The sequence below is a fragment of the Calonectris borealis genome, chromosome W, assembly GCF_964195595.1.
Source record: "Calonectris borealis chromosome W, bCalBor7.hap1.2, whole genome shotgun sequence".
NCBI classification, from domain to species: domain Eukaryota; kingdom Metazoa; phylum Chordata; class Aves; order Procellariiformes; family Procellariidae; genus Calonectris; species Calonectris borealis.
The window spans coordinates 56,320,393-56,347,253 of record NC_134351.1 but is presented as its reverse complement, the minus strand read 5'-3'; the positions used below and the strand labels follow the sequence as shown (position 1 = coordinate 56,347,253).

The following is a 26,861-nucleotide window of genomic DNA, read 5'->3' as shown; positions in this document are numbered from 1 at the left end:
TGTTGGCCTTCCCCCTCATCATGGCAGCATTCAATGGTGGTGTGACTTCGTTCAGGCCACAGGAGTCCACTGTTAGCCTTCACCCTCCATCTGACTTTTGCACTGGCCATATGGAACTATGAAAGGGTGAGCGAGTCTTACTGATCACTCCTTGGCTCTCCAGTTACCGAATCAGCTTATGGATGGGAACCAGGGAGTCTCAGTTGGTGCGATATTGTCGCCGGTGCACCGTCCTGGTAGGAATCGGCACCTGCCATTCTTCGACCCTCAGCAACCCCACAACAGAAGGATCCTCTGAGAAGCCGGGCAAGGTAGATAGCTGTTTAATCTTCTCTGTATCCACAGCAGCTGCATCAAATGATGCTTTATTGGACAGAGCTCCCAGCCCCTCATCTACTGGTCAACCAGAACACTGAACCTCTTCTATAGTTGCAGATCTGCTGGTGGAGCAGGAGTTGTCATCCTGGTGCCAGAAGTCACAAGCTTCCAGCCTTTGCCATCTTGGGAGTCTCCATTTCCCAACTTGATTAAGCACAGACTCTGGCTGCCCCTCCTTCAGTACAGTTGGGAGTTTGGGCTCTTGTCTCTGCAGGATCTCCGAGAAGATTCTGTTAATCTTTTTCTCATTATCTCTGATGCTGTGCAGTTGTCTGATCTCCTACTACAGTTCCTTTACTTAGCAACACAGATCCTCCACCAGTGCACATCTCCTGCAGGCAAGGACACTCTCTCTCCCTGCTCCAGCCTCAGCAAGAGGCCTCCCCAGAACTCCCTGCAGCCTAAGACCCTGCAGCGCACCATGAACTCACTCATCCCACAGTTGGACAACTTGTCCAGAAGGATGCTGTGAGGGACAGTATCAAATTTTATCAAAACAAGCACAAATATTGTGCTTGTTCAGGCAGAGATGTGACAGCCTTGTCAGCCCCTAGTGCATGTAGTATAGGCCCACAACTACAACTTTCAAATAGTCAATTCTGTACCCTGAATCAGACGTTATATTCATTCTGAAAAGCATAGTTTCTATGTAATAGGTTTAATATTGTATTCAAGCAGATTTCGTGTTTCTAATATATGTGAAGATGAAATTAAAATTATATGCTTCTATTAGTAAATCTAGACTTGTTGATGTCAACTTGATATTTAATCCCTGATTCTGCTGGATTTTGATGGTCGCTACATAATTCAAGTATGTTTGACACTATTTACAAAATAATGCAAAGAGTACGTGAATAAAAATGTGGGTTAAGGTGTTTTGTTTTTTTTTTTGTCCTTAAATTCTTAGTATCTCGTCTTATAAAAATAGCATTCAGAATGAAATGGGACTTCTCCCTTTTTTCAGGTTTTTCAGGTTCAGGAAAAAAACTCCCATTTTTTAAAAAAATTATACTTGTCAAATGTCTTTTTGACAACTATTTCAGACTTTCCTCTGCTTTTATAAAACACAAGATGGTATTCGCATTTAGAGCATTATATTCTATAAATATTTAGACCTTTACGTTTTACTTCATATTCGAATAGTTCTGAATGCTTAGGTGTCTAAGTAAATACCTGAGTGGCACTATAAAATGCCTATTTAAACATAAGACATTGAAGATGTAGATTTTATGCCTTCATGATGTTTCTAGAATTTGCTAGATGTTGAGGCCACTGTTTTAAGCATATATGGTCTTTACAGTCAATGCATTGACTTCAAAGTATTGGTTTAGGAACTTTGTGCTCTGAATTGTCTTGTTCTCCTGCAGCTAAAACGAGCAGCTGTGCCAACACAATCGCTGACAACAACTGAGCAATCAAATGCTATCACCACCGTCAGCTCTACAAAGGCAGCTGCAGCTCCCACACCAGTCCTTTCTCCAATCCCTGCTGCTGCCCCTGTGCCAGCTCCTGTTTCTACCACTCCAACACCAGCTGCAGTTGCTTGTGCACCTGCACCTGTAAGTGTCCCTAAGGAAGAGAAACCACCTGAAACACCAACTGTTCTTAGTCCATCATCAACTGGCAGGTATGAATGAGCATCACAGAATGGTTTCTGTGTTTATTTCCTCTTGTTTCTAGTCTTGGTTTTAAAATAAGCATTCAATTGCAATATTAGTCCAGTAATTTTTTTCCATTTTACCTCCCCCCCCTAATGTAATGCCTGTCTATAAGTTATTGCAGGTAATAAGCTCTTCCCCCCTGCCTTCCCCTGGGAACTATGGTCTTGTGATTAAACTTACAGAGCTGGGATCAAGTGATACAGGATCTATTCTACTCTGGAGTTATTGTGACTCCCTTTTTTTCTTTTAAACTGAGGCTATTTTGCTATGTCTGCATGATAAACTGATGTTTATGAAGCCATTCAAGACTTTTTTTTTAAAAAAAAAAAAACTAATTCTGTTTTGAATCACGCTGGTCAGATTTGACACACATGACATAGTAAGCTCTTATTCCAATAAGAATCCCTTAACTTCTGAAAAGAGAGAAAATTAAAGGATCTACAGTGTATACACTTTTTTGATGGCATTCTGACGAATCAACTTTGAACCAAAAGGTAGGATACAGTATTGCTTTTAATCATGTAGTTAGTATCTTAAAGCTATGAGATTATTCATCATAAACAATCTTTGGTCCTTCTGTAAGTAGTGCTGTTGGTTACGATGGCTTGTGATTTCATCTCTCAGCATTCAAGGAAATCAAGTGCAAGTTTGCAGTTGCATCTCTGGTTAATACTCTGTTCATATAAAGTTGCTTACATATTGTATGGGATTAAACATACAAAATAGTTGGCTATAAATTCATGGCCCTTGGTATGCTCCATAACTTAAGTTCTTAATTCTTCAAATACAGGCTTATAATTATTTGTGTGCTATTTATGTGAATGCTGTTGCACAAGATATTGATTTTTGAAGAGGTAGTATTTAAATACCACCCAATATTGGTTTATTTTGGAATGAGGAAACAAAGCTTGGAACTGGCTAACTTGTTGAAAATGTCGGCACTAATTTCTTGCAGTAAACACCCTTAATTATAGATGTAACCTTGCTTTTCTAGAAAATTAACATCTATTTCAAACTAGTAAAGTATAGAATACAAATAAAGCTTATCAACAAAATAATTTGCAGTGTTTTTTTAAACTTAGTATTTTGTGCTGCTCAGTTTGTTCAGTAAGTTTAAAGAATAGATGAAATCTTAGATTTTTAAATAGTGTTTTCTGTTTCTTGTATGCATGGCTTGTAAAGTTGTAAACTTGCAGTAAAAGGAGTCTTGGTGTAAATATTAATTCTAGTAGGAACCAAAGGAGTGAACTGAAAAATACCATGTGATACCTTCTTTGAGTGTAGCAGATGCTGTTTTTCTGATTTGCTTGATCAGTTAAATAACTACTGTTTGAAGACTGGATAGAGTTTTCTGGCCTTGACTGTGAAAGCTGATGTCTTATTTCTTCTTTTCAAGCCTTTGCTTTTTTTTGTAGTTCTAGTAAATCTTGACAGTGATTAAATATTAGTATTCTTGCTAGAGCTATTTTTTTCTTGCATTAAAATTGCATGCATGTAAAGGTATTGCTGGGTTTTTAATAGCTTCTTTTGAAAGTCGATCCAGAGAAATTAGGGCCTTTCACTTGCAATTTGAAAGGGAATATTTGTAAGTTTTAATTTATCTTACTAGGAAAGTAAGATATTGAGATTTTAAAAAGTGCTTGGCACTGGCCTACTTTGGTTCTCGTTGAGGTCAGTCTGAGTTACATCACTGACTTTGGGGAAGCAGTTAGGGACAGAATTCTGCTTCTGGAAATCCATCTTGTTCTTCCATCCTTAAACATTCAAGCAAGCAGATAAAACCAAAAATTTTCAACCTTAAGCATTAAAAACTAGTATTTTATATATATGTGTATTGGGCATAAACAGCAGGGTTTAAGTAGTGGGGGGGGGGCCTGCAGTGGTGACTGTTGTGGGAGAAGGCCATGAACTGCCCTGTGCCAGTCACAGCCAGTTCCGGCCAGCTCTGAAACAGATGTAAACAATCAATTCTGTTCCAAAACTTCAGCCGGAAGAGCACACGTGGCACCTCTGCTCAAAGATATTTAAGAAAGAACAGTAGCTGCTAGGGTCAGGAGACATGCAGAGGAGATGCTTTTAGAGACATGCTTCTGGGACACAGTCTTGGAAGAAGGCACTCCATGCCAAAGGAGGTACCATGAGGTTATCCAGGACTGTGTCCAGTCGGGTTTTGACCATCTCCAAGGATGGAGACTCCACAACCTCTCTGGGCAACCTGTTCCAGTGTTCAACCATCCTCACAGTAAAAAAAAGTGTAAAAGTGTTCTCTAATGTTTAAATGAAATTTCCTGTATTTCACTTTGTGCCTGTTGCTTTTTGTCCTGTCACTGGGCACCACTGAGAAGAGTCTGGCTCCATGCCCCACCCCCTCAATCAGGTATTTATACACATTGATAATATCCCCCAAGCCGCCTCTTCTTGAGATTAAACAATCCCAGCTACCTCAGCCTCTCTTCATATGAGAGATGCTTCAATTCGCCGAGGCGAGCATCTCCGGTGCTGGCATGCAGCGGAGTGCTCTAGCGTGGTGCACAGAGGGGTTTCCTGAACCTCAGGGGGAGCCGAGAGAGCCTCCAGGAGCCTGCAGCTTGCGCGATAGTAGCTGACGAGACCTGGGCGAGGCCAGGAGCAACGACGGCCAAGCCCCCCTCCATGTATAAAAGAAGCCCCTGGGGAGCGCTAGCGACCAGGAGCGCTGCAAAGAGGGTGGGCAAACAGGGCGTGGTGCATCAGCAAGGGCGTGGCGCAGCAGTTTGCATGGAAGGGCATGCAGGAAGGGCGCTGAAGCTCTGCCATCTCGACCAGGGAGCAATGTTATCCACCCGGCAGAAGGCCATGGCCTCTCTAAGCTCTGCACCTGCCATGATTGACGCAGCTTCCCAGACAGAGCTCCGATGGGAACATGCTGCCACCCAGGTGTCAGGTTGCAGGGTGTGCCCTAATCTTATGCCAGAATCAGACGGCAGTAGTGAGCACACCTGTGGGAGGTGTGCCCAGGTAGAGGAACTCCTCCGCTTAGTGACAGAGCTCCGGGAGGAGGTGAGTAGGTTGAGGAGTATCAGGGAGTCTGAGAGGGAAATTGACTACTGGAACAGCACCCTACCTTCCCTGGGACAGACCTGTCAGGCAGACAGGACGCATGATACGGAGGATTCCCTATCCTCTCTCTGCCTGGCTGAATGAAGTGACTTAAGGGATAGGGGGCAAGGGCGACAAGTTCCTGCCTGGCGCAGCAGGTGCATCTCCTCTGTGACTACCCCACCTTCCCAGGTGCCCTTACATAATAAGTACGAGTCTCTGCAAGTGGAACCGAACAATAACAAGGACAATGGTTCATCTAGCTTGGAGGTGTTGCCGAGGTTAAGTCGGCCTACGCCCTGTGTCAAAACCACTTCCATAAAGAAAAAAAGATGGGTCATTGTCATAGGAGACTCTCTCCTGACGGGAACAGAAGGCCCAGTATGCAGACCAGACCCACTTCTTAGGGAAGTCTGCTGCCTCCCTGGGGCCAGGATTAAAGATGTGAAGAGAAAGCTTCCTACCTTGGTACGGCCCTCGGATTATAATCCATTATTGATTTTTCAGGTAGGCAGCGATGAAGTTGCAACAAGAAGTCCAAGGGCAATCAAGAGAGACTTCAGGGCCTTGGGATGACTGGTTAAGGGATCAGGAGCACAAGCAGTGTTATCCTTGTCCTGTTTTCGGCTGGGATAGAGTTAATTTTCTTCCTAGTACTGTGTTTTGGATTTAGTATGAGAAGAATGTTGATAACACACTGATGTTTTCAGTTGTTGCTGAGTACCCTGCTAGTCAAGGACATTCAGCTTCCATGCTCTGGAAAAGGCTGGGAAGGAGCATAGCCAGGACAGCTAACCCAACTGGCCAACGGGGTATTCCATACCATATGACGTCATGCTCAGTATATAAACTAGGAGGCGTGGTCCGGGAAGTAGCGATCGCTGCTTGGGCATCGGTCGGCGGGTGGTGAGCAATTGCATTGTGCATCACTCATTTTGTATGTTCTACCATCATTATTATTATTATTATTATTATCATTATCATTATCATTATAATTTTCCCTTCCTTTTCTGTTCTATTAAACTGTCTTTATCTCAATCCATGAATTTTACTTTTTTTTTTTTCTGATTCTCTCCCCCATCCCACTGTGGGGGGAGGGTGGGGAGTAAGCGAGCGGCTGTGTGGTGTTTGGCTGCCTGCCGGGTTAAACCACAACATCCTCTATCCTTCCAGTTGCAGGGAATGATGAGGGAAGAAACAGGAAGAGCCAGCAGATCAATACCTGTCTCCGAGCCTGGTGTCACTGGCAGAATTTTGGTTTTTTTGATCACGGGTTGGTCTACACGACACCAGGCCTGCTGGCGACAGACGGGTTACACCTGTCTCAAAGGGGGAAAAGGATCTTTGTGCAGGAGTTAGCAGGGCTCATTGAAAGAGCTTTAAACTAGATTTGAAGGCGGAAAGGGCTAAAACCAGGCTCTCTAGAGATTTGGACATTAGGAAAAATTTCTTTACTGAAAGAGTGGTCAGGCCTTGGAACAGGCTGCCCAGGGAAGTGGTTGAGTCACCAACCCTGGAAGTATTTAAAAGACGTGTAGATGAGGCGCTTAGGGACATGGTTTAGTGGGCATGGTGGTGTTGGGTTGACGGTTGGACTTGATGATCTTAGAGGTCTTTTCCAACCTTAATGATTCTATGATTAAACCTGGGGGCGGCACGCCAATGTTTGAGGGACGGTGTGCTCGCGAGGTCCTTCATTCTACTGTCTCACTGGAGGTAGGGGATGGAGATCCATGAGGCAGCAAAGACGCAAGGGTTATTGATGTGTTAGAAACCACAGAAGCGCCTGAGAACGGTCACATAGGAATTAGGGCTTCTCCCTCCAAAAAGGTGGCACGATCAATAGCCCAACTGAAGTGCATCTACACCAATGCATGCAGCATAGGCAACAAACAGGAGGAGTTGGAAGCCGTTGTGCAGCTGGAAAACTATGATATAGTTGCCATCATGGAAACATGGTGGGATGACTCACATAACTGGAGTGCTGCAATGGATGGCTATAAACTCTTCAGAAGGGATAGGCAAGGAAGAAGAGGCGGTGGGGTAGCCCTGTATGTTAGGGAGTGTTTTGACTGTCTAGAGCTTGACGATGGTGATGAAAGGGTCATGTGTTTATGGGTAAGAATCAGGGGAAAGGCCAACAAGGCAGATATCATGGTGGAAGTCTGTTATAGACCACCCAACTAGGATGAAGAGGCAGATGCAATATTCTATAAGCAGCTGGGAGAAGTCTCACAATCGCTAGCCCTTGTTCTCGTGGGGGACTTGAACTTACCAGATGTCTGCTGGAAATACAATACAGCGGAGAGGAAACAGTCTAGGAGGTTCCTGGAGTGTGTGGAAGAGAACTTCCTGATGCAGCTGGTGAGTGAGCCAACTAGGGAAGGCGCCCCACTGGACCTGTTGTTTGTGAACAGAGAAGGACTTGTGGGTGGTGTGATGGTTGGAGGCCATCTTGGGCACAGTGATCATGAAATGATAGAGTTTTTGATTCTTGGAGAAGTAAGGAGGGGGGTTAGCAGAACTGCTACCTTGGACTTCTGGAGGGCAGATTTTGGCCTGTTTAGGAGCCTGGTTGACAGAGTCCCTTGGGAGGCAGTCCTGAAGCGCAAAGGGGTCCAGGAAGGCTGGACATTCTTCAAGAAGGAAATCCTAAAGGCGCAGGAGCAGGCTGTCCCCATGTGCCGAAAGACGAGCCAGCGGGGAAGAAGACTGGCCTGGCTGAACAGAGAGCTTTGGTTGGAACTCAGGGAAAAAAAGAGAGTTTATGACCTTTGGAAGAAGGGGCAGGCAACTCAGGAGGACTACAAGGATGTCGTGAGGCTATGCAGGGAGAAAATTAGAAGGGCCAAAGCCCAACTAGAACTTAATCTGGCTACTGCTGTAAAAGACAATAAAAAAATGTTTCTATAAATACATTAGCAACAAAAGGAGGGCTAAGGAGAATCTCCATCCTTTATTGGATGCGGGGGAAACATAGTGACAAAGGATGAGGAAAAGGCTGAGGTACTTAATGCCTTCTTTGCCTCAGTCTTTAATAGTAAGACCAGTTGTTCTCGGGGGACCCAGCCCCCTGAGCTGAAAGACAGGGATGGGGAGCAGAATGAAGCCCCCATAATCCAAGGGGAAATGGTTAGCGACCTGCTACACCACTTAGACACACACAAGTCTATGGGGCCGGATGGGATCCACCCACGGGTACTGAGGGAGCTGGCGGAAGTGCTCACCAAGCCCCTTTCAATCATTTATCAGCAGTCCTGGCTAACTGAGGAGGTCCCAGTTGACTGGAGGTTAGCAAATGTGACGCCCATGTACAAGAAGGGCCGGAAGGAGGATCTGGGGAACTACAGGCCTGTCAGTCTGACCTCGGTGTCAGGGAAGGCTATGGAGCAGCTCATCTTGAGTGCCATCACACGGCACGTACAGGACACCCAGGTGATCAGGCCCAGTCAGCAAGGGTTTATGAAAGGCAGGTCCTGCTTGACTAACCTGATCTCCTTCTATGACCAGGTGACCTGCTCAGTGGATGAGGGAAAGGCTGTGGATGTTGTTTACCTGGACTTCAGTAAAGCCTTTGACACTGTTTCCCACAGCATTCTCCTGGAGAAACTGGCTGCCCATGGCTTGGACGGGCATACTCTTCGCTGGGTAAAAAGCTGGCTGGATGGCTGGGCCCAAAGAGTGGAGGTGAATGGAGTTAAATCCAGCTGGTGGCCGATCACAAGTGGTGTTCCCCAGGGCTCAGTATTGGGGCCAGTTCTGTTTAATATCTTTATCAATGATCTGGAGGAGGGGATCGAGTGCACCCTCAGTAAGTTTGCAGATGACACCAAGTTGGGTGGGAGTGTTGATCTGCTTGAGGGTAGAAAGGATCTACAGAGGGATCTGGACAGGCTGGATTGATGGGCCGAGGCCAACTGTATGAGATTCAACAAGGCTAAGTGCCGGGTCCTGCACTTGGGTCATAACGACCCCCCCATGCAACGCTACAGGCTTGGGGAAGAGTGGCTGGAAAGCTGCCCAGAGGAAAAGGACCTGGGGGTGTTGGTCGACAGCTGGCTGAATATGAGCTGGCAGTGTGCCCAGGTGGCCAAGAAGGCCAACGGCATCCTGGCCTGTATCAGAAATCGTGTGGCCAGCAGGACTAGGGAGGTGATCGTGCCCCTGTACTCGGCACTGGTGAGGCCGCACCTCGAATACTGTGTTCTGTTTTGGGCCCCTCACTCCAAGAAAGACATTGAGGTGCTGGAGCGCATCCAAAGAAGAGCAACGAAGCTGGTGAAGGGTCTGGAGCACAAGTCTGATGACGAGCGGCTGAGGGTGCTGGGGTTGTTTAGCCTGGAGAAAAGGAGGCTGAGGGGAGACGTTATTGCTTTCTACAACTGCCTGAAAGGAGGTTGTAGCGAGGTGGGTGTCGGTCTCTTCTCCCAAGTAGCAAGCAATAGGACGAGAGGAAATGGTCTCAAGTCGCACCAGGGGAGGTTTAGATTGGATATTAGGAAAAATTTCTTCGCTGAAAGGGTTATCAAGCGTTGGAACAGTCTGCCCAGGGAAGTGGTTGAGTCACCATCCCTGGAGGTATTTAAAAGACGTGTAGATGTGGCGCTTAGGGACATGGTTTAGTGGTGGACTTGGCAGTGTTAGGTTAACGGTTGGACTCAATCTTAAATGTTTTTTCCAACCTAAATGATTCTATGATTCTATATTGGGGACTGCGCCAACCCAACTGCAGGACCTTACACTTGGTCTTGTTGAACTTCATGATCTTCACATGGGCCCACTCCTCAAGCCTGTCAAGGTCCACCTGGATGGCATCCCTTCCCTCAAGCGTATCAACTGTACCACTCAGCTTGGTGTCATCTGCAAACTTGCTGAGGGTGCACTCGATCCCACTGTCTATGTCATTGATGAAGATGTTAAACAGTACCAGTCCCAGTACGGACCCCTGAGGGACACCACTTGTCACTGATCTCCATATGGACATTGAGCCGTTGACTGTAACTGTTTGGACGTGGCCATCCAGCCAATACCTTATCCATCTAACAGTCCATCCATCAAACCCATGTCTCTGCAATTTAGCGGCAAGGATGTTGTGGGGGAACCTTATCAAAGGCCTTACAGAAGTCCAGGTAAATGACTTCCGTAGCTCTTCCTTTGTCCACTGATGCAGTCACAGCATCGTAGAAGGCCACTAGATTAGTCAGGCACAATTTGCCTTTGGTGAAGCCATGTTGGCTGTCTCTTATCACCTCCCCGTCTTCCATATGCCTTGACATGTCTTCCAGGAGGATCTGTTCCATGATCTTACCAGGCACGGAGATAAGGCTGACTGGTCGGTAGTTCCCAGGGTCCTCCTTATTACCCTTTCTAAAAATGTGCGTGTTGTTTCCCTTTTTCTAGTGACTGGGGACTTCACCTGACTGCCATGACTTTTCAAATATCATGGAGAGTGGCTTGGCAACTACCTCAGCCAATTCCCTCAGGACCCTGGGATGCATCTCATCAGGTCCCATGGGCTTGTGTATGTTCAGGTTCCTCAGGTGGTCTTGAACCTGATCTTCTCCTACAATGGGAGGGACTTTGTTCCCCTAGTCCCTCCCTGCCTTGAGTTTCAGGGGCTTGAGAGATGTGGGAAGAGAGGTTACCAGTGAAAACTGACACAAAAAAGTTGTTGAGTACCTCAGCCTTCTCCATGTCAGTTGTTACCAGATCCCCTGTCTCATTTATTTGGGCGTGGGGTACATTTTCTTTAATCTTCCTTTTCTAGCCAGCGTACATGTAGAAGCCCTTCTTATTATTTTTTGCATCCCTTGCGAAATTCAGCTCCAGCTGTGCCTTAGCTTTCCTGATCCCATCTCTACACATCCGGGCAACGTCCCTATATTCTTCCCAGAATAAATGTCTCTGATTCTACTGCCTGTGCATTTCCTTCTTGCACTTTATTTTGACCAGGAGGTCCTTACTGAGCCATGCTGGTCTCCTGCCTTCCTTGCCTGATTTCTTGCACATGGGAATTGAGAGTTCTTGTGCCCTAAGAAAAATGTCCTTAAAGAGCTGCCAGCTCTCTTCTGCTCCTTTATCCCTGAGGGCAGTTTCCTATCCACTAATTCCTTAAACAACTGAAAGTTTGCTAAGGTTTTAAGCTCGGTTTCCCTTTTCTTGAGTCATCCCCTGCCACAATATATACCCACCAACTCTTTCCTGTGCTCAGAACTACTTATGTGTCTGAAGCTTTTTTGTGAATGCTTCTTAAAATCATCTTTGTTACATCTGTCTTGTTGTTGGAAATTTGCCATTCTCAGCCACTTTGTCTTCCTTTTAGACAAAAAGGAGGAAATACTCTTTTTCTAATTCAAGCAAATGCATTGTACCAAAATGATTCACCTCAAATAATCAGTTGTGTGTAGCTAAAAGTAAATTATTAGAATAGAATAGACTAGACTAGACTAGACTAGACTAGACTCTTTCAGTTGGAAGGGACCTACAACGATCATCTAGTCCAACTGCCTGACCAATTCAGGGCTGACCAAAAGTTAAAGCATGTTGTTAAGGGCATTGTCCAAATGCCTCTTGAACACTGACAGATCCCTCTGCAAGGCCTCTTGTCCCTCAAGAGAGTCAACAGCACCTCCCCGTTTGGTATCATCGGCAAACTTGCTAATGGTGCGTTGAACTCCTGCATCCAGATCGTTGATAAATATATTGAACAGAACTGGCCCTAGAACTGAGCCCTGAGGAGCACCCCTGGTGACCGGTCGCCAGCCAGATGTAGCCCCATTCACTACAACCCTTTGAGCTCTGCCCTTCAGCCAGTTCTTCACCCAGCGCACCATGAACTCACTCATCCCACAGTTGGACAACTTGTCCAGAAGGATGCTGTGAGGGACAGTATCAAATTTTATCAAAACAAGCACAAATGTTGTGCTTGTTCAGGCAGAGATGTGACAGTCTTGTCAGCCCCTAGTGCATGTAGTAGAGGCCCACAACTACAACTTTCAAATAGTCAATTCTGTACCCTGAATCAGACGTTATATTCATTCTGAAAAGCGTAGTTTCTATGTAATAGGTTTAATATTGTATTCAAGCAGATTTATATAAATTATTCTATGATTCTATGATTAACAATTTTTGTGGTCCTTCGCTGGAATCACTCTAGTATCCTTATGTCTTATTGTACTGGGGATACCAGAACTGGACACAGTACTCCAGATATTGTCTCACCATTGCTGAGAAGAGGGGAAGGATCACCTCCCTCCGCCTGCTGGCACCACCCTTCCTAATTGTTGTGGTTTAATGCCGGTAGGCAGCTAAGCCCCAAACAGCTGCTCGCTCACTCCCCCTGCAGTGGGATGGGGGAAACAATCGGAAGGGTAAAAGTGAGAAAACTCGTGGGTTGAGAAAGACAGTTTAATAAGTAAAAAAAAACCCCAAACACACACAGAAAAAAAAAACACCCAAAGAAAAACAAAACCAAGAAAAAGAAGTGATGCAAAAAACTGAACAATTGCTCACCACTAGCCAACCGATGCCCAGCTAGTCCCTGAGCAACGGCAGCCCTGTGAAATTTCTCATCTTTTTTTTTTAAATTGCTGAGCACAACATCATATGGTATGGAATATTCCTTTGGTCAGTTGGGGGTCAGCTGTCCCAGCTGTGTCCCCTCCCAACGTCTTGTGCACCCCCAGCCTACTCGCTGACAGGACAGTCTGAGGAGCAGAAAAGGCGTTGACGCAGTGTAAGCACTGCTCAGCAGTAGCTAAAACATCCCTGTATTATCAACACTGTTTTCAGCACAAATCCAAAACATAGTACCATACAAGCTACTATGAAGAAAATTAACTCTATCCCAGCCACAACCAGTACAATCTCCACTCCTTGTTCCATACCATTTACTTCATGCTCAGGTCCCACAATATCCAATCCATCATTAACCACCACCTCCCTTCCCCTCCTTTGATATATGCACAGATATTATTCCCTTAGTCTAGGGCCACCCCTGTAAAATGTCCATTAAATGCCCATAAAATGTCCATTGAGTTCATTTATCCATGACTTTGGGCTCCATCTGTTATGGTGGTCACTCAGGACAGGAGAGGTGGTGTGGTGTGGTGTGGTGTGGTGTGGTGTGGTGTGTTGGTTTGTTGCACACTGAAGTCAGCTCAGGTTGCGTCACCACTGCACTTGCCCGGTTCCTCACGAGATTCATTCTTCATTGGTTCGGGTGACTCCCGCTATAATACCTTTGACATATGGCAGCCACAGCAGTGGTGAAATACAGCATCATACAGCAATGTCATCAAAAACTCAAATCATGGGTTATTTTCACCCAAGATTAAATCTCCTTCAGATACACATGGGACTTCCCCATTCTTCTGCATTGCCCACCGAGTACACCCAGGTCCTTGAGCAAAAGCAATCCCATGAATGGGTTTGCCTTTTCCCGAGGAAGGAGTAACCCAGACTGTCTTTCCCAGACAGTTCCTTATGTGTACTATGGGGACCTTATCTCCTTCCACAGTACGTAGGGGTTTCGATTGGGCAGGGCTAGGTTGATTGGAAGATCCTCTAGTGTTAACTAGCCAAGTGGCTTCTGCTAAATTTGTATCCCAGTGCTTGAATGTCCCAGCACCCATTGCTCTCAGTGTAGTCTTTAGCAGTCCATTGTATCATTCAATTTTTCTGGAGGCTGGTGCGTGATAGGGGATGTGATAGACCCAATCAATGCCATGTTCCTTGGCCCAGGTGTCTATGAGGTTGTTTTGGAAATGAGTCCCGTTGTCTGACTCAATTCTTTCTGGGGTGCCATGTCGCCATAAGACTTGCTTTTCAAGGGCCAGGATGGTGTTTTGGGCAGTGGCATGGGTCACAGGGTATGTTTCCAACCATCCGGTAGTCACTTCCACCATGGTAAGCATGTGGCGCTTGCCTTGGCATGTTCGTGGCAGTGGGATATAATCAATCTGCCAGGCTTCCCCATATTGATATTTCAACCATCGTCCTCTATACCAGAGAGGCTTTAGCTGCTTGGCTTGTTTGATTATGGCTCATGTTTCGCATTCATGGGTAACCTGTGCAATGGTGTCAATGGTCAAGTCCACCTCTGAATCACGAGCCCATTTGTATGTTGCATCCCTTCCTAGATGTCCTGATGTGTCATGGGCCCATTGAGCTATGAATAGCTGACCCTTACGTTCCCAGTCCGGATCCACCTGAGCCACTTCAATTCTAGCAGCCTGGTCTACCTGCTCGTTGTTTCGATGTTCTTCAATGACATGACTCTTGGGTCTGTGAGCATCTACGTGACATACTTTTACAACCAGGTTCTCTACTCGGGCAGCAATATTTTGCCAAAATTCAGCAGACCAGATGGGTTTACCTCTGTGCTGCCAGTTGTTCTGCTTCCATTGCTGTAGCCACCCCCACAGGGCATTTGCCACCATCCATGAGTGTCCTGGTTTCGGCTGGGATAGAGTTAATTTTCTTCCTAGTAGCTGGTATAGTGCTGTGTTTTGGATTTAGGATGAGAATAATGTTGATAACACACTGATGTTTTAGTTGTTGCTGAGCAGTGCTTACACTAAGTCAAGGACTTTTCAGCTTCTCATACTGCCCTGCCAGTGAGGAGTCTGGAGGTGCACAAGAAGCTGGGAGGGGTCACAACCAGGACAGCTGACCCAAAGTGGCCAAAGGGATATTCCATTCCATATGACGTCTGCTGAACTGTTGTGATTTAACCTGGCAAGACAGCTAAACACCACAGCCGCTCGCTCACTCCCCACCCCACAGTGGGATGGGGGGGAGAATCGGGAGGAAAAAAAAGTAAAATTCGTGGATTGAGATAAAGACAGTTTAATAGAACAGAAAAAGAAATAATAATAACAATAACAATAATAATAATAGAATATACGAAGTGAGTGATGCACAATGCAATTGCTCACTGCCTGCTGACCGATAACCAAGTAGCGATCGCTACTTCCTGGAACACGCCTACCATTCATATACTGAGCATGACATCACATGCTATGGAATACCCCGTTGGCCAGCTGGGCCAGCTGTCCCGGCTATGCTCCCTCCCAGCCTTTTCCAGAGCATGGAAGCTGAATGTCCTTGACTAGCAGGGTACTCAGCAACAACTGAAAACATCAGTGTGTTATCAACATTCTTCTCATACTAAATCCAAAACACAGCACTAGGAAGAAATTTAACTCTATCCCAGCCGAAACCAGGACATGAACAAAAAACTCGGGGGAGTTAGCCGGGGGGGTGCGGCCGCTGCTTGGGAACTGGCTGGGCATCGGTCAGCGGGTGGTGAGCAATTGCATTGTGCAGCACTTGTTTTGTATATTCTTTTATCATTATTATTATTTTCCCTTCCTTTTCTGTCCTATTAAATTGTCTTTATGTCAACCCACGATTTTCACCTTTTTTCCGATCCTCTCCCCCATCCCACTGGTGGCGGGGGAGTGAGCGCGCGGCTGTGTGGTGTTTAGCTGCCTGCCGGGTTAAACCACGAGAATGAGTCAGTACATTGATAGAGTACTGGCCATTTTTCTCATTTTGCAGTCTCTAGGGCCAGCTAGATGGCTTTCACTTCTGCAAACTGGCTCGATTCACCTTTTCCTTCAACAGTTCCTGTGACTTGTCATGTAGGACTCCACACAGCAGCTTTCCACCTCCGATGTTTTCCCACAATATGACAGTATCCATCTATAAACAGGGCATATTGCTTCTCATTTTCTGGTAATTTATTATACAGTGGAGCCTCTTCAGCACGAGTCACCTCCTCTGGCGACACTCCCAAGTTTTGTCCTTCTGGCCAGTCCATGATCCCTTCCAGGATTCCTGGGCGGTCGGGGTTTCTGATTTGAGCCCATTGCATGACCAGTGCAACCCACTTACTCCATGTAGGATCAGTTGCCCAATACGTAAAGGGGACCTTCCCTTTGAACATCCAGCCCAGCACAAGCAATCGAGGTGCCAAGAAGAGCTGTGCTTCAGTACCAACTACTTCTGAAGCAGGTCAAACCCCCTCATGTGCTGCTAGTATCTCTTTCAGTCGGGGTGTAGTAGGCCTCGGATCCTCTATATCCCCAGCTCCAAAACCCTAGAGGTTGACCTCAAGTCTCTCCAGGTGCTTTCTGCCAGAGGCTCCAGGTAGGGCCATGGTCCCTGGCTGCAGTATAAAGCATGTTTCTTGCATCTTGTCCTGTCTGGCCTGGCTGAAGGGCTACAGCACGAACTATCTTCTGGTTAATTTGTTCAAAGGCTTGTTGCTGCTCGGGGCCCCATTCGAAACTGTTCTTCTTCCGGGTCACTCAATAGAGAGGGCTTACGATCAGACTTTAACCTGGAATATGCATTCTCCAAAAACCCACAACGCCTAGGAAAGCTTGTGTTCCTTTTTTGTTAGTTGGTGGAGACATAGCTGTTATTTTATTGATCACATCCATTGGGATATGATGACGCCCATCTTGCCGTTTTATTCCTAAAACCTGGATCTCCTGTGCAGGTCCTTTGACCATGCTTCTTTTTATGGCAAAACCAGCTTTCAGAAGAAACTGGATTATTCTTTTCCCTTTCTCAAACACTTACTCTGCTGTGTTGCCCCACATGATGATGTCATCAATATATTACAGGTGTTCAGGGGCTGCACCCTGTTCCAGTGCAGTCTGTATCAATCCATGGCAAATGGTAGGACTGTGCTTTCACCCCAGGTGCACTGGACACCGCTCCATGTGAAAGCAAACTGTGGCCTGCACTCTGCTGCCAAAGGGATGGAGAAACATGCGTTAGTGATATCAGTTGTGGCATACCACTTTGGTGACTTGGACTCCAGTTCGTATTGGAGCTCTAACATATCTGGTATGAATCATAGAATCATTAAGGTTGGAAAAGACCTCTAAGATCATCGAGTCCAACCGTCAACCCAACACCACCATGCCCACTAAACCATGTCTCTAAGCGCCTCATCTACATGTCTCTTAAATACTTCCAGGGTTGGTGACTCAATCACTTCCCTGGGCAGCCTGTTCCAAGGCCTGACCACTCTTTCAGTAAAGAAATTTCTCCTAATGTCTAATCTAAACCTCCCTTGGCGCAACTTGAGGCCATTTCCTCTCGTCCTATCGCTAGTTACTTGGGAGAAGAGACCAACAACCACCTCGCTACAACCTCCTTTCAGGTAGTTGTAGAGCGCGATGAGGTCTCCCCTCAGCCTCCTCTTCTCCAGACTAAACAACCCCAGTTCCCTCAGCCGCTCCTCATCAGACTTGTGCTCCAGGCCCTTCACCAGCTTCGTTGCCCTTCTCTGGACATGCTCCAGCACCTCAATGTCCTTCTTGTCGTGAGGGGCCCAGAACTGAACACAGTATTCCAGGTGCGGCCTCACCAGTGCCGAGTACAGGGGCACGATCACCTCCCTAGTCCTGCTGGCCACATTATTTCTGATACAGGCCAGGATGCCGTTGGCCTTCTTGGCCACCTGGGCACACTGCCGGCTCATGTTCAGCCGGCTGTCAACCAGCACCCCCAGGTCCTTTTCCTCTGGGCAGCTTTCCAGCCACTCTTCCCCAAGCCTGTAGCATTGCATGGGGTTGTTGTGACCCAAGTGCAGGACCCGGCACTTGGCCTTGTTGAACCTCATACAGTTGGCCTCAGCCCATCGATCCAGCCTGTCCAGGTCCCTCTGCAGAGCCTTCCTACCCTCGAGCAGATCAACACTCCCGCCCAACTTGGTGTCATCTGCAAACTTACTGAGGGAGCACTCAATCCCCTCATCCAGATCGTTGATAAAGATATTGAACAAGACCGGCCCCAAAACGGAGCCCTGGGGAACACCGCTCATGACCGGCCGCCAACTGGATTTAACTCCATTCACCACAACTCTCTGGGCTCGGCCGTCCAGCCAGTTTCTTACCCAGCGAAGAGTGTACCTGTCTAAGCCGTGAGCCGCCAGCTTCTCTGGGAGAATGCCGTGGGAGACAGTGTCAAAGGCTTTACTGAAGTCCAGGTAGACCCCATCCACAGCCTTTCCCTCATCCACGAGGCGGGTCACCTGGTCATAGGAGATCAGGTTGGTCAAGCAGTACCTGCCTTCCATGAACCCGTGCTGGCTGGGCCTGATCCCCTGATTGTCCCGGACATGGCTTGTGAGTGCCCTCAAAACAAACCGCTCCATGATCTTCCCCGGCACCGAGGTCAGGCTGACCGGCCTGTAGTTCCCCGGATCCTCCTTCCGGCCTTTCTTGTAGATGGGCGTCACATTGGCTAGCCTCCAGTCGTCTGGGACCTCCCCAGTTAACCAGGACTGCTGGTAAATGATGGAGAGTGGCTCGGCAAGCTCCTCCGCCAGCTCCCTCAGTACCCTCGGGTGGATCCCATCTGGCCCCATAGACTTGTGAGCGTCCAGGTGGCGTAGCAGGTCGTTAACTGCTTCCTCTTGGATTATGGGGGGTTTATCCTGCTCGCCGTCCCTGTCTTCCAGCTCAGGGGGCTGAGTGGCCTGAGGATAACTGCTCTGACTATTAAAGACTGAGGCAAAGAAGGCTTTAAGTACCTCAGCCTTTTCCTCGTCCTTGGTGGCAACGTTCCCCCCCGCATCCAATAAAGGATGGAGATTCTCCTTGGCTCTCCTTTTGTCATTAATATACTTGTAAAAACATTTTTTGTTGTCTCTCACGACAGTGGCCAGGTTGAGTTCTATCTGGGCTTTTGCCTTTCTAATTTCCTCTCTGCACGACCTAACGAGATCCCTGTACTCTTCTTGAGTTGCCTGCCCCTTCTTCCAGAAGTGATAAACTCTCCTTTTTTTCCTGAGTCCCAGCCAGAGCTCCCCGTTCAGCCAGGCCGGTCGTTTTCCCCGCCCGTTCTTCTTGCGGCACATGGGGACAGCCCGCTCCTGCGCCTTTAAGACTTCCTTCTTGAAGAACGTCCAGCCTTCCTGGACCCCTTTGCCCTTCAGGACTGTCTCCCAAGGGAATCTCTCAACCAGTGTCCTGAGCAGGCCAAAGTCCGCCCTCCGGAAGTCCATGGTAGCGGTTTTGCTGGCCCCCCTCCTTACTTCACCAAGTATTGAGAAGTCTATCATTTCATGGTCGCTAAGCCCAAGCCGGCCTCCGACCACCACATCTCCCACCAGTCCTTCTCTGTTTGTGAACAGCAGGTCAAGCGAGGCACCTCCCCTGGTAGGCTCACTTACCAGCTGCGTGAGGAAGTTCTCTTCCACACACTCCAGGAACCTCCTCGACTGTTTCCTCTCTGCCGTGTGGTATTTCCAGCAGACGTCCGGAAAGTTGAAGTCCCCCACAAGAACAAGGGCTAGTGACTGTGAGACTTCTGCCAGCCTCTGGTAGAATATTTCGTCTGCCTCCTCATCCTGGTTAGGTGGTCTATAACAGACTCCCAGCAGGTTATCTGCCTTGTTGGCCTTCCCCCTCATCATGGCAGCATTCAATGGTGGTGTGACTTCGTTCAGGCCACAGGAGTCCACTGTTAGCCTTCACCCTCCATCTGACTTTTGCACTGGCCATATGGAACTATGAAAGGGTGAGCGAGTCTTACTGATCACTCCTTGGCTCTCCAGTTACCGAATCAGCTTATGGATGGGAACCAGGGAGTCTCAGTTGGTGCGATATTGTCGCCGGTGCACCGTCCTGGTAGGAATCGGCACCTGCCATTCTTCGACCCTCAGCAACCCCACAACAGAAGGATCCTCTGAGAAGCCGGGCAAGGTAGATAGCTGTTTAATCTTCTCTGTATCCACAGCAGCTGCATCAAATGATGCTTTATTGGACAGAGCTCCCAGCCCCTCATCTACTGGTCAACCAGAACACTGAACCTCTTCTATAGTTGCAGATCTGCTGGTGGAGCAGGAGTTGTCATCCTGGTGCCAGAAGTCACAAGCTTCCAGCCTTTGCCATCTTGGGAGTCTCCATTTCCCAACTTGATTAAGCACAGACTCTGGCTGCCCCTCCTTCAGTACAGTTGGGAGTTTGGGCTCTTGTCTCTGCAGGATCTCCGAGAAGATTCTGTTAATCTTTTTCTCATTATCTCTGATGCTGTGCAGTTGTCTGATCTCCTACTACAGTTCCTTTACTTAGCAACACAGATCTTCCACCAGTGCACATCTCCTGCAGGCAAGGACACTATCTCTCCCTGCTCCAGCCTCAGCAAGAGGCCTCCCCAGAACTCCCTGCAGCCTAAGACCTGCAGGGCTGCATTCTCCATCAGGAACTCTGAGTTGAGGCCTCTGATGTGCTGGGTTGGTTGCTCCAGGTGGTGTTGGGGACCATGCCCTATAGCATATCACCAACGTTGCTAATTCTGTGTAAACTGCCCTTGGCCATTCCTGGCCTCCTGTGCATCAGGGTGCACAAACTGCTGTGTCCGTTAACTGTGCTCTAGGGCCAGCAATTATCTAGAACTCTCCCTAGTACCTGCTGAAAAGGTTCTTGACTCCCTAATTAGGGGTCAGCTGGTACCAAGGCTTCAAGCATCCAAGGACAACTGACAGGGCTCCTTAGAAACTTTTAGAGCTTGCTAGAAGTCACAATGTCCTGGAGCTTTTCTCACCCAGTAGTAGATACTCTGAAGTTCTTTTGAGAGTTCTTAAACCATTCAAAAGATCAAGAAGATCTCAAAGCAGAGCTCAGAAACTACTGCCTCTGTTGGTTGCATTCTCATATTAAGATCTTTTACAAAAGGGATATTGATTTTACAGAAACAAAAGGGACTATCTACAGAGTTATAGCTGCTGCTTCTGTTTAGCAAAACAGTTTTCTGAAGTTTTGTAATTAACATTGCACTTTTTTTTTCTTGCAGTACAACAGGTGATATTTCTCGATCAAATCTTTTTGAGGATGCTACAAGTGCACTTGGTAAGTGTCTTTTTTAAAAAATGTAGTCACCACTTCAGTGCAGTGGAAACAAATGAAGAATTAGCAGATGCTGACATTCTCTACTATATCTGTCATTCCTAAAGTTATAATACAGATAGATTTATTCTGCAGTTAGATGACTTCACCCTACATACTGCTCTCTGGGTTAAGGAGTGACTCTCTCCGAATGTATATAACCAGTTCCCTTTTGGTTCTGACAGTTTAAATATCTTTGTTTCTCAGGAAAATGAACCAGGTAAAAACAATGGGGTATAATTCAATTGTGAATGGACTTCGTTGTTTGGAAAAAAAATATTTATTTTAAAAAAATCTGAATTTCTGTCCTTTAGTCATTCTGCTGTATATGGGATTGCTTAAGAAACCCTAGACTCCAATTACTGAAATGATCTAGGGGTGTTTTGAGAGGGTGGCAAACTGTGGCACAGAAATTTTGGGATGTGGGGGGTGTTTTTCTCTCTAAGTAAATATTAAACTGTATATTTGAGCAAATGCCTAACCTGTTTCAAAGATAGATTTGTACTTCTTACATGTTTTTGTAGGGGATATATTGGAGGCAGGTGTTATGGTAAATAGCAGGTGGGAACAGTAATCCTTAACCTGGACTGGTAGTAGCCACTAGATTTAGTTATGAACAGATCTTATACTGATTTAGCCTTTTTGTCCCTTAAACTGTCTCTCTACCTTTTTTAGATGATACCTATCTTCAGCCAAGAATCCTTTTATATGTCATAAGTAACTGCAAGTGCCAAACATGCTAAAGGCTTCACTAATCATTTGTAAAACCTTAGCGGTTGAGATGTGAATATTTGTGAGGAAAACTTGAATAGTGACCAACAAGTTGAAATAAGTTGGTGGACTTAGTTCAATAGTTACATTAAGGGATGAATAAAATAATATTTTTTTTGTTTTGTTGTTGTACAGCAGAAAAGGCTCATCCTATTTAATGTGAATGTTCTTTGATTTGTTGATGTTACGGAGTTACTGAATTCGGCACTCTGATAGAGGCAAGACTGACACAGGTTCAACCAGTAGCTGAGAATGTGTTCACAGTAGGGATACAAACACACATGTATATACAATACACATGGATGACCCCACAGATCAACACAGACAGAAGCACTCAGCACTCACACAAACAGCACCAATGGCCTCATCCTGTTCCCCCTCTCTGGCTATTCAGGATAAAAGTCCTGTCACCTGACACTATGGGGACAGACAGGTTCTTTTGGGGATCCTTGGCAGAATGATGTCACTAAGTTGTAGCTACAATTAAAGCTTTATTTTTTTTTTAACAGAACTTTATGATTAGCATAGCATAGAATTTTATGATCAGAGTAGAACAGGTTTTCTATAAGCAGAATCAGCGTAGCACAAAATTTTATAGCACAGCTTAGTTTATGGTTTCTAATCACCTGGACCCTCTGTAGATTAGGTCGAATCTTAATACTTGGCTTGCCATATCAATATAACAATCATATTCTAGACTCAAAAACACATAAAAGAATACGAGTGGCTCACTCGATCCTCGGAGGAAGCAGACGATGGTGGAGGCGTCCCTGGCCACTGGGGGATAACAGGTTTTTCTGTCCAGCAGCAGTTCCAGTCTAAGTCCCGCTTAGGACTTGTAACTGCTTGATTTTATAGACAGTGCTCTGTGTGCTGCTATGCTTCCCTGTTCTATGATGGGGTCATCAACAACACCTGGTTGGCTGGGTGCCTGGGACCTTCAAGGCCTGTAAGGAGAGGAGTAGAATCATAGAATCATAGAATAACTCAAGTTGGAAGGGACCCATAAGGATCATAGAGTCCAACTCTCTGCTCCTCGCAGGACTACCTAAAACTAAACCATATGACTAAGAGCGTCGTCCAGACGCTCCTTGAACTCTGAAAGGCTCGGTGCCGTGACCACTTCCCTGGGGAGCCTGTTCCAATGACCGACCACCCTCTCAGTGAAGAACCTTTTCCTAATGTCCAATCTGAACTTCCCCTGATGCAGCTTCATACCATTTCCTCGTGTCCTATTGCTGGTCACCAGAGAGAGGAGATCAGTACCTCCCCCTCCACTGCCCCTCTTGAGGAAGTTGTAGACTGTCATGAGGTCACCCCTCAGCCTTCTCTTCTCCAAGCTGAACAAGCCAAGTGACCTCAGTTGCTCCTCATAAGTCTTGCCCTCAAGACCTTTCACCATCTTGGTTGCCCTCCTCTGGACACACTCCAATAGTTTGATATCCTTCTTATATTGAGGCACCCAAAACTGCACACAGTACTCGAGGTGGGGCTGCACCAGTGCAGTGTAGAGTGGGACAATCATCTCCCTCGACCGGCTAGCTATGCTGTGCTTGATGCACCCCAGGACACAGTTGGCCCTTTTGGCTGCCAGGGCACACTGTTGACTCATATTCAACTTGCCATCAACCCAAACCCCCAGATCTCTTTCCACGGGGCTGCTCTCCAGCTTCTGTACGTATAGCCAGGATTACCCCATCCCAGATGCAGAATCCGGCACTTGCTCTTGTTAAATTTCATACGGTTGGTGATTGCCCAGCTCTCTAGTCTATCCAGATCTCTCTGTAAGGCCTCTCTACCCTCGAGGGAGTCCACAGCTCCTCCTAGTTTAGCATCATCGGCAAACTTACTTAATGTACATTCGATTCCTGCATCCAGATCATTTATAAAAACATTAAAGAGCACTGGCCCTAAAATTGAGCCCTGGGGAACCCCACTGGTGACTGGCTGCCAGCCTGATATAACTCCATTTACAATAACTCTTTGGAGCCCCACCCATCAGCCAATTGCTCACCCATCATATTATGGACTTGTCTAGCTATATGCTGGACATTTTGTCCAGAAGGATACTGTGAGAGACAGTATCGAAAGCTTTGCTAAAATCCAAAAAAACTGGCTTCCCTTGGTCAACTAGATGGGTGACCTTGTCATAAAAGGAAATTTAGTTAAGCAGGACCTTCCCCTCGTGAACCCGTGCTGGCTATGACCAATGACTGCATTGTCTCTCAAGTGTTTTTCAGTAACTCCCAGAATGACCTTCTCCATAATTTTACCAGGCACTGAAATGAGACTGACAGGTCTGTAATTACCAGGGTCTTCCTTCTTACCTTTCTTGAAAATTGGGACAACATTTGCCAGCTTCCAGTCGACTGGGACCTCTCCAGACTCCCAAGACCGTTGAAAAATAATGGAGAGAGGTCCCGCGATAACATCGGCCAGATCTTTCAGTACCCTGGGATGAATCCCATTGGGCCCCATAGATTTATGCGCATCCAGCTGGAGCAGCAAGTCTCGAACAAGTTCAGAGTCATCTGGGAGTTTATCATCCCCCCAGTCACGGTCTTCCAACACAGTGCTCCGGGGGTCCCAGGGCCCATCATCAGTGTTAAAGACAGAGGCGAAGAAGGCATTAAACATCTCTGCTTTGTCTACGTCCCTATTTGTGACGTGACCGACCTCATTAAGTAACAGACCAATGTTATCGCTGATCCTCCTTTTGCTGTTAACATATTTAAAAAAGCCCTTTTTGTTGTCCTTCACAGCGCTGGCCAGCTTGAACTCTAATTGAGCTTTGGCGGCACGAATTTTCTCCATACAGTGGCGAACAGCATCTCTGTAGTCCTCCTGTGTCGCCTGTCCTTGCTTCCAACGTTCATACACTTTCCTTTTCCACCTAAGTTCTAGAAGAAGATCCCTGCTCAGCCAAGCCGGCCTTCAGCCCCGCTTGCTTGACTTCCGCCTGGTGCCCAAGAACCTTGAGGCCAATAGGGAGGGGAAGAAGGAATCTGTCTGGTGCGAAGGACCTTCAGGGCCTGATAAGGAGGGGAAAGGGGACTGATATGTGATCAGCTAGGTCACAGAGAATGGCTGTTTGCCCTATAAAATGGCATTAGTTATGCTAAGCATATTACCAAGGGTCAGGAGCAAGGGGTACTGGTCACAGGTCCGGTAGTGGGAAATATAGCAGCATAACTGCACCCCAGATCACAAGATCAAATAGCTACAGCAACGCGTATGTTGACCCACCGGTAGTGGAGGAAGGGCTGGTCTGCGGCCTCTTGCAAGGGCTCAACCTGTATAAATCTATGGGCCTGGATGGAATCCACCCCAGGGTGTTAAGAGAAGTGGCTGACATCATTGTTGCAAGGCCACTGTCTATAATCTTTGAAAAGTCGTGGAGATCAGGGGATATCCCTGATGACTGGAAGAGGGCAAATTTCATACCCATCTGCAAGAAGTCCCTAAAGAGGACCCAGGAAACTGCAGGCCCGTTAGTCTCGCTTCAATCCCTGGGAAAATAATGGAATGAGTCCTCCTAGAAACTATTACAAACCAAATGAAGCAGGTGACTGGGAAAAGCCAGCATGGATTTACCAAAGGCAAATCACGCCAGACTAACCTGATCACCTTCTACAACAAAATAACATCTTCTGTCGACATGGGGAGAGCACTGGATGTTGTTTACCTGGATTTCAGCGAAGTGTGTGACACTGTTTCCCACAGCCTTCTCCTAGACAAACTGGCAAGACACACGTGGGATGGGTGGTCTGCGAGATGGGTAGGAAATTGGCTAACAGGCAGCTCTCAGAGGGTGGGGATCAATGTTTTTTACTCAGGCTGGCAGCCTGTCACAAGTGGGGTCCCCCAGGGATCGAAACTGGACCCCACACTGTTCAACATCTTCATAAATGATCTGGACGATGGGCTTGAAAGCACCCTCACCAAGTTTGCTGATGACCCCAAACTGGGTGGTGAGGTGGACACGTCAGAAGGGAGAGACGTCTTGCAGAGAGACCTGGACAGGCTGGAAGAGTGGGCTAGCAAGAACAGTATGAAGTTTAACAAAGACAAGTGCATGGTCCTGCACCTGGGATGACATAACCAAAGAGCCCAGTACAGGCTAGGATCTGTGTGGCTGGGGAGCAGCCTTGCTGAAAGGGACCTGGGGGTCCTGGTGGACAACAAGCTGAACATGAGTCAGCAGTGTGCCACTGCAGCAACAAAGGCAAATTGGATGCTGGGCTGCATCCACAGGGGCATTACTAGCAGAGATAGAGATGTGGAGTGCCACAAAGATGATCAAAGGGCTGGAGAGCCTGCCCTATGAGGAAAGACTGGAGGAGTTAGGTCTTTTCTCCCTGGAGAAGAAAAGGCTCAGCGGGGACCTCATCACAGTATTCCAGTACTTAAAGGGTGGCTACAAAGAGGACGGAGGCTCTCTCTTCACAAGGAGCCACATGGAGAAGACGAGGGGCAACAGGTACAAGTTGCACCAGGAGAGGTTTGATCTCGACATAAGAAAGACATTTTTTACAGTGAGAACAATCATTCACAGGAACAGCCTCCCCAGGGATGTGGTGGAGTCCCCATCGCTGGAGGTTTTCAAGATGCGATTGGACAGGCTGCTAGATAATCTCATCTAGGCTCCCTTTCCCATGGAAGGTTAGACCAGATAATCTTTTGAGGTCCATTCCAACCTGGGCTGTTCTATGATTCTGTGAAAGTCCTGCACCTGGGGAGGAACAACCCCATGTACCAATATACGCTGGGGGGCCACTCAGCTGGAAAGCAGCTTTGCAGCAAAGGACCTTGAGGGTCCTGGTGGACACCAAGTTGAACATGAGCCAGCAATGTTCCCTTGTGGCAATGAAGGCAAATGTTATCCTCAGCTGCATTAGGAGGCATGTTACCAGCAGGTCGCGGTAGGAGATCCTTCCCCTCTGCTCAGCACTGGTGAGGCCACACCTGGAGTACTGTGTCTAGCTCTCAGATCCCCCAGTACTGGAGAGAGTCTAACAAAGGGCCACAAAGATGATTAAAGGACTGGAGCATCTCTCCTATG

At 47.0% G+C, this 26,861-nt stretch overlaps 1 protein-coding gene across 1 annotated transcript in view; it reads left to right on the top strand.

The window, feature by feature from the left end:
* The window catches only part of LOC142074783 (UV excision repair protein RAD23 homolog B-like), a 122,838-nt gene that overhangs the window by 47,580 nt on the left and 48,397 nt on the right, over positions 1-26,861 (top strand). Inside the window, exons 4-5 of the mRNA XM_075135657.1 lie at positions 1,746-2,005; positions 20,937-20,992. Of these exons, the coding sequence (XP_074991758.1) occupies positions 1,746-2,005; positions 20,937-20,992 (316 nt within the window). The remainder of the gene's footprint in view (positions 1-1,745; positions 2,006-20,936; positions 20,993-26,861) is intronic.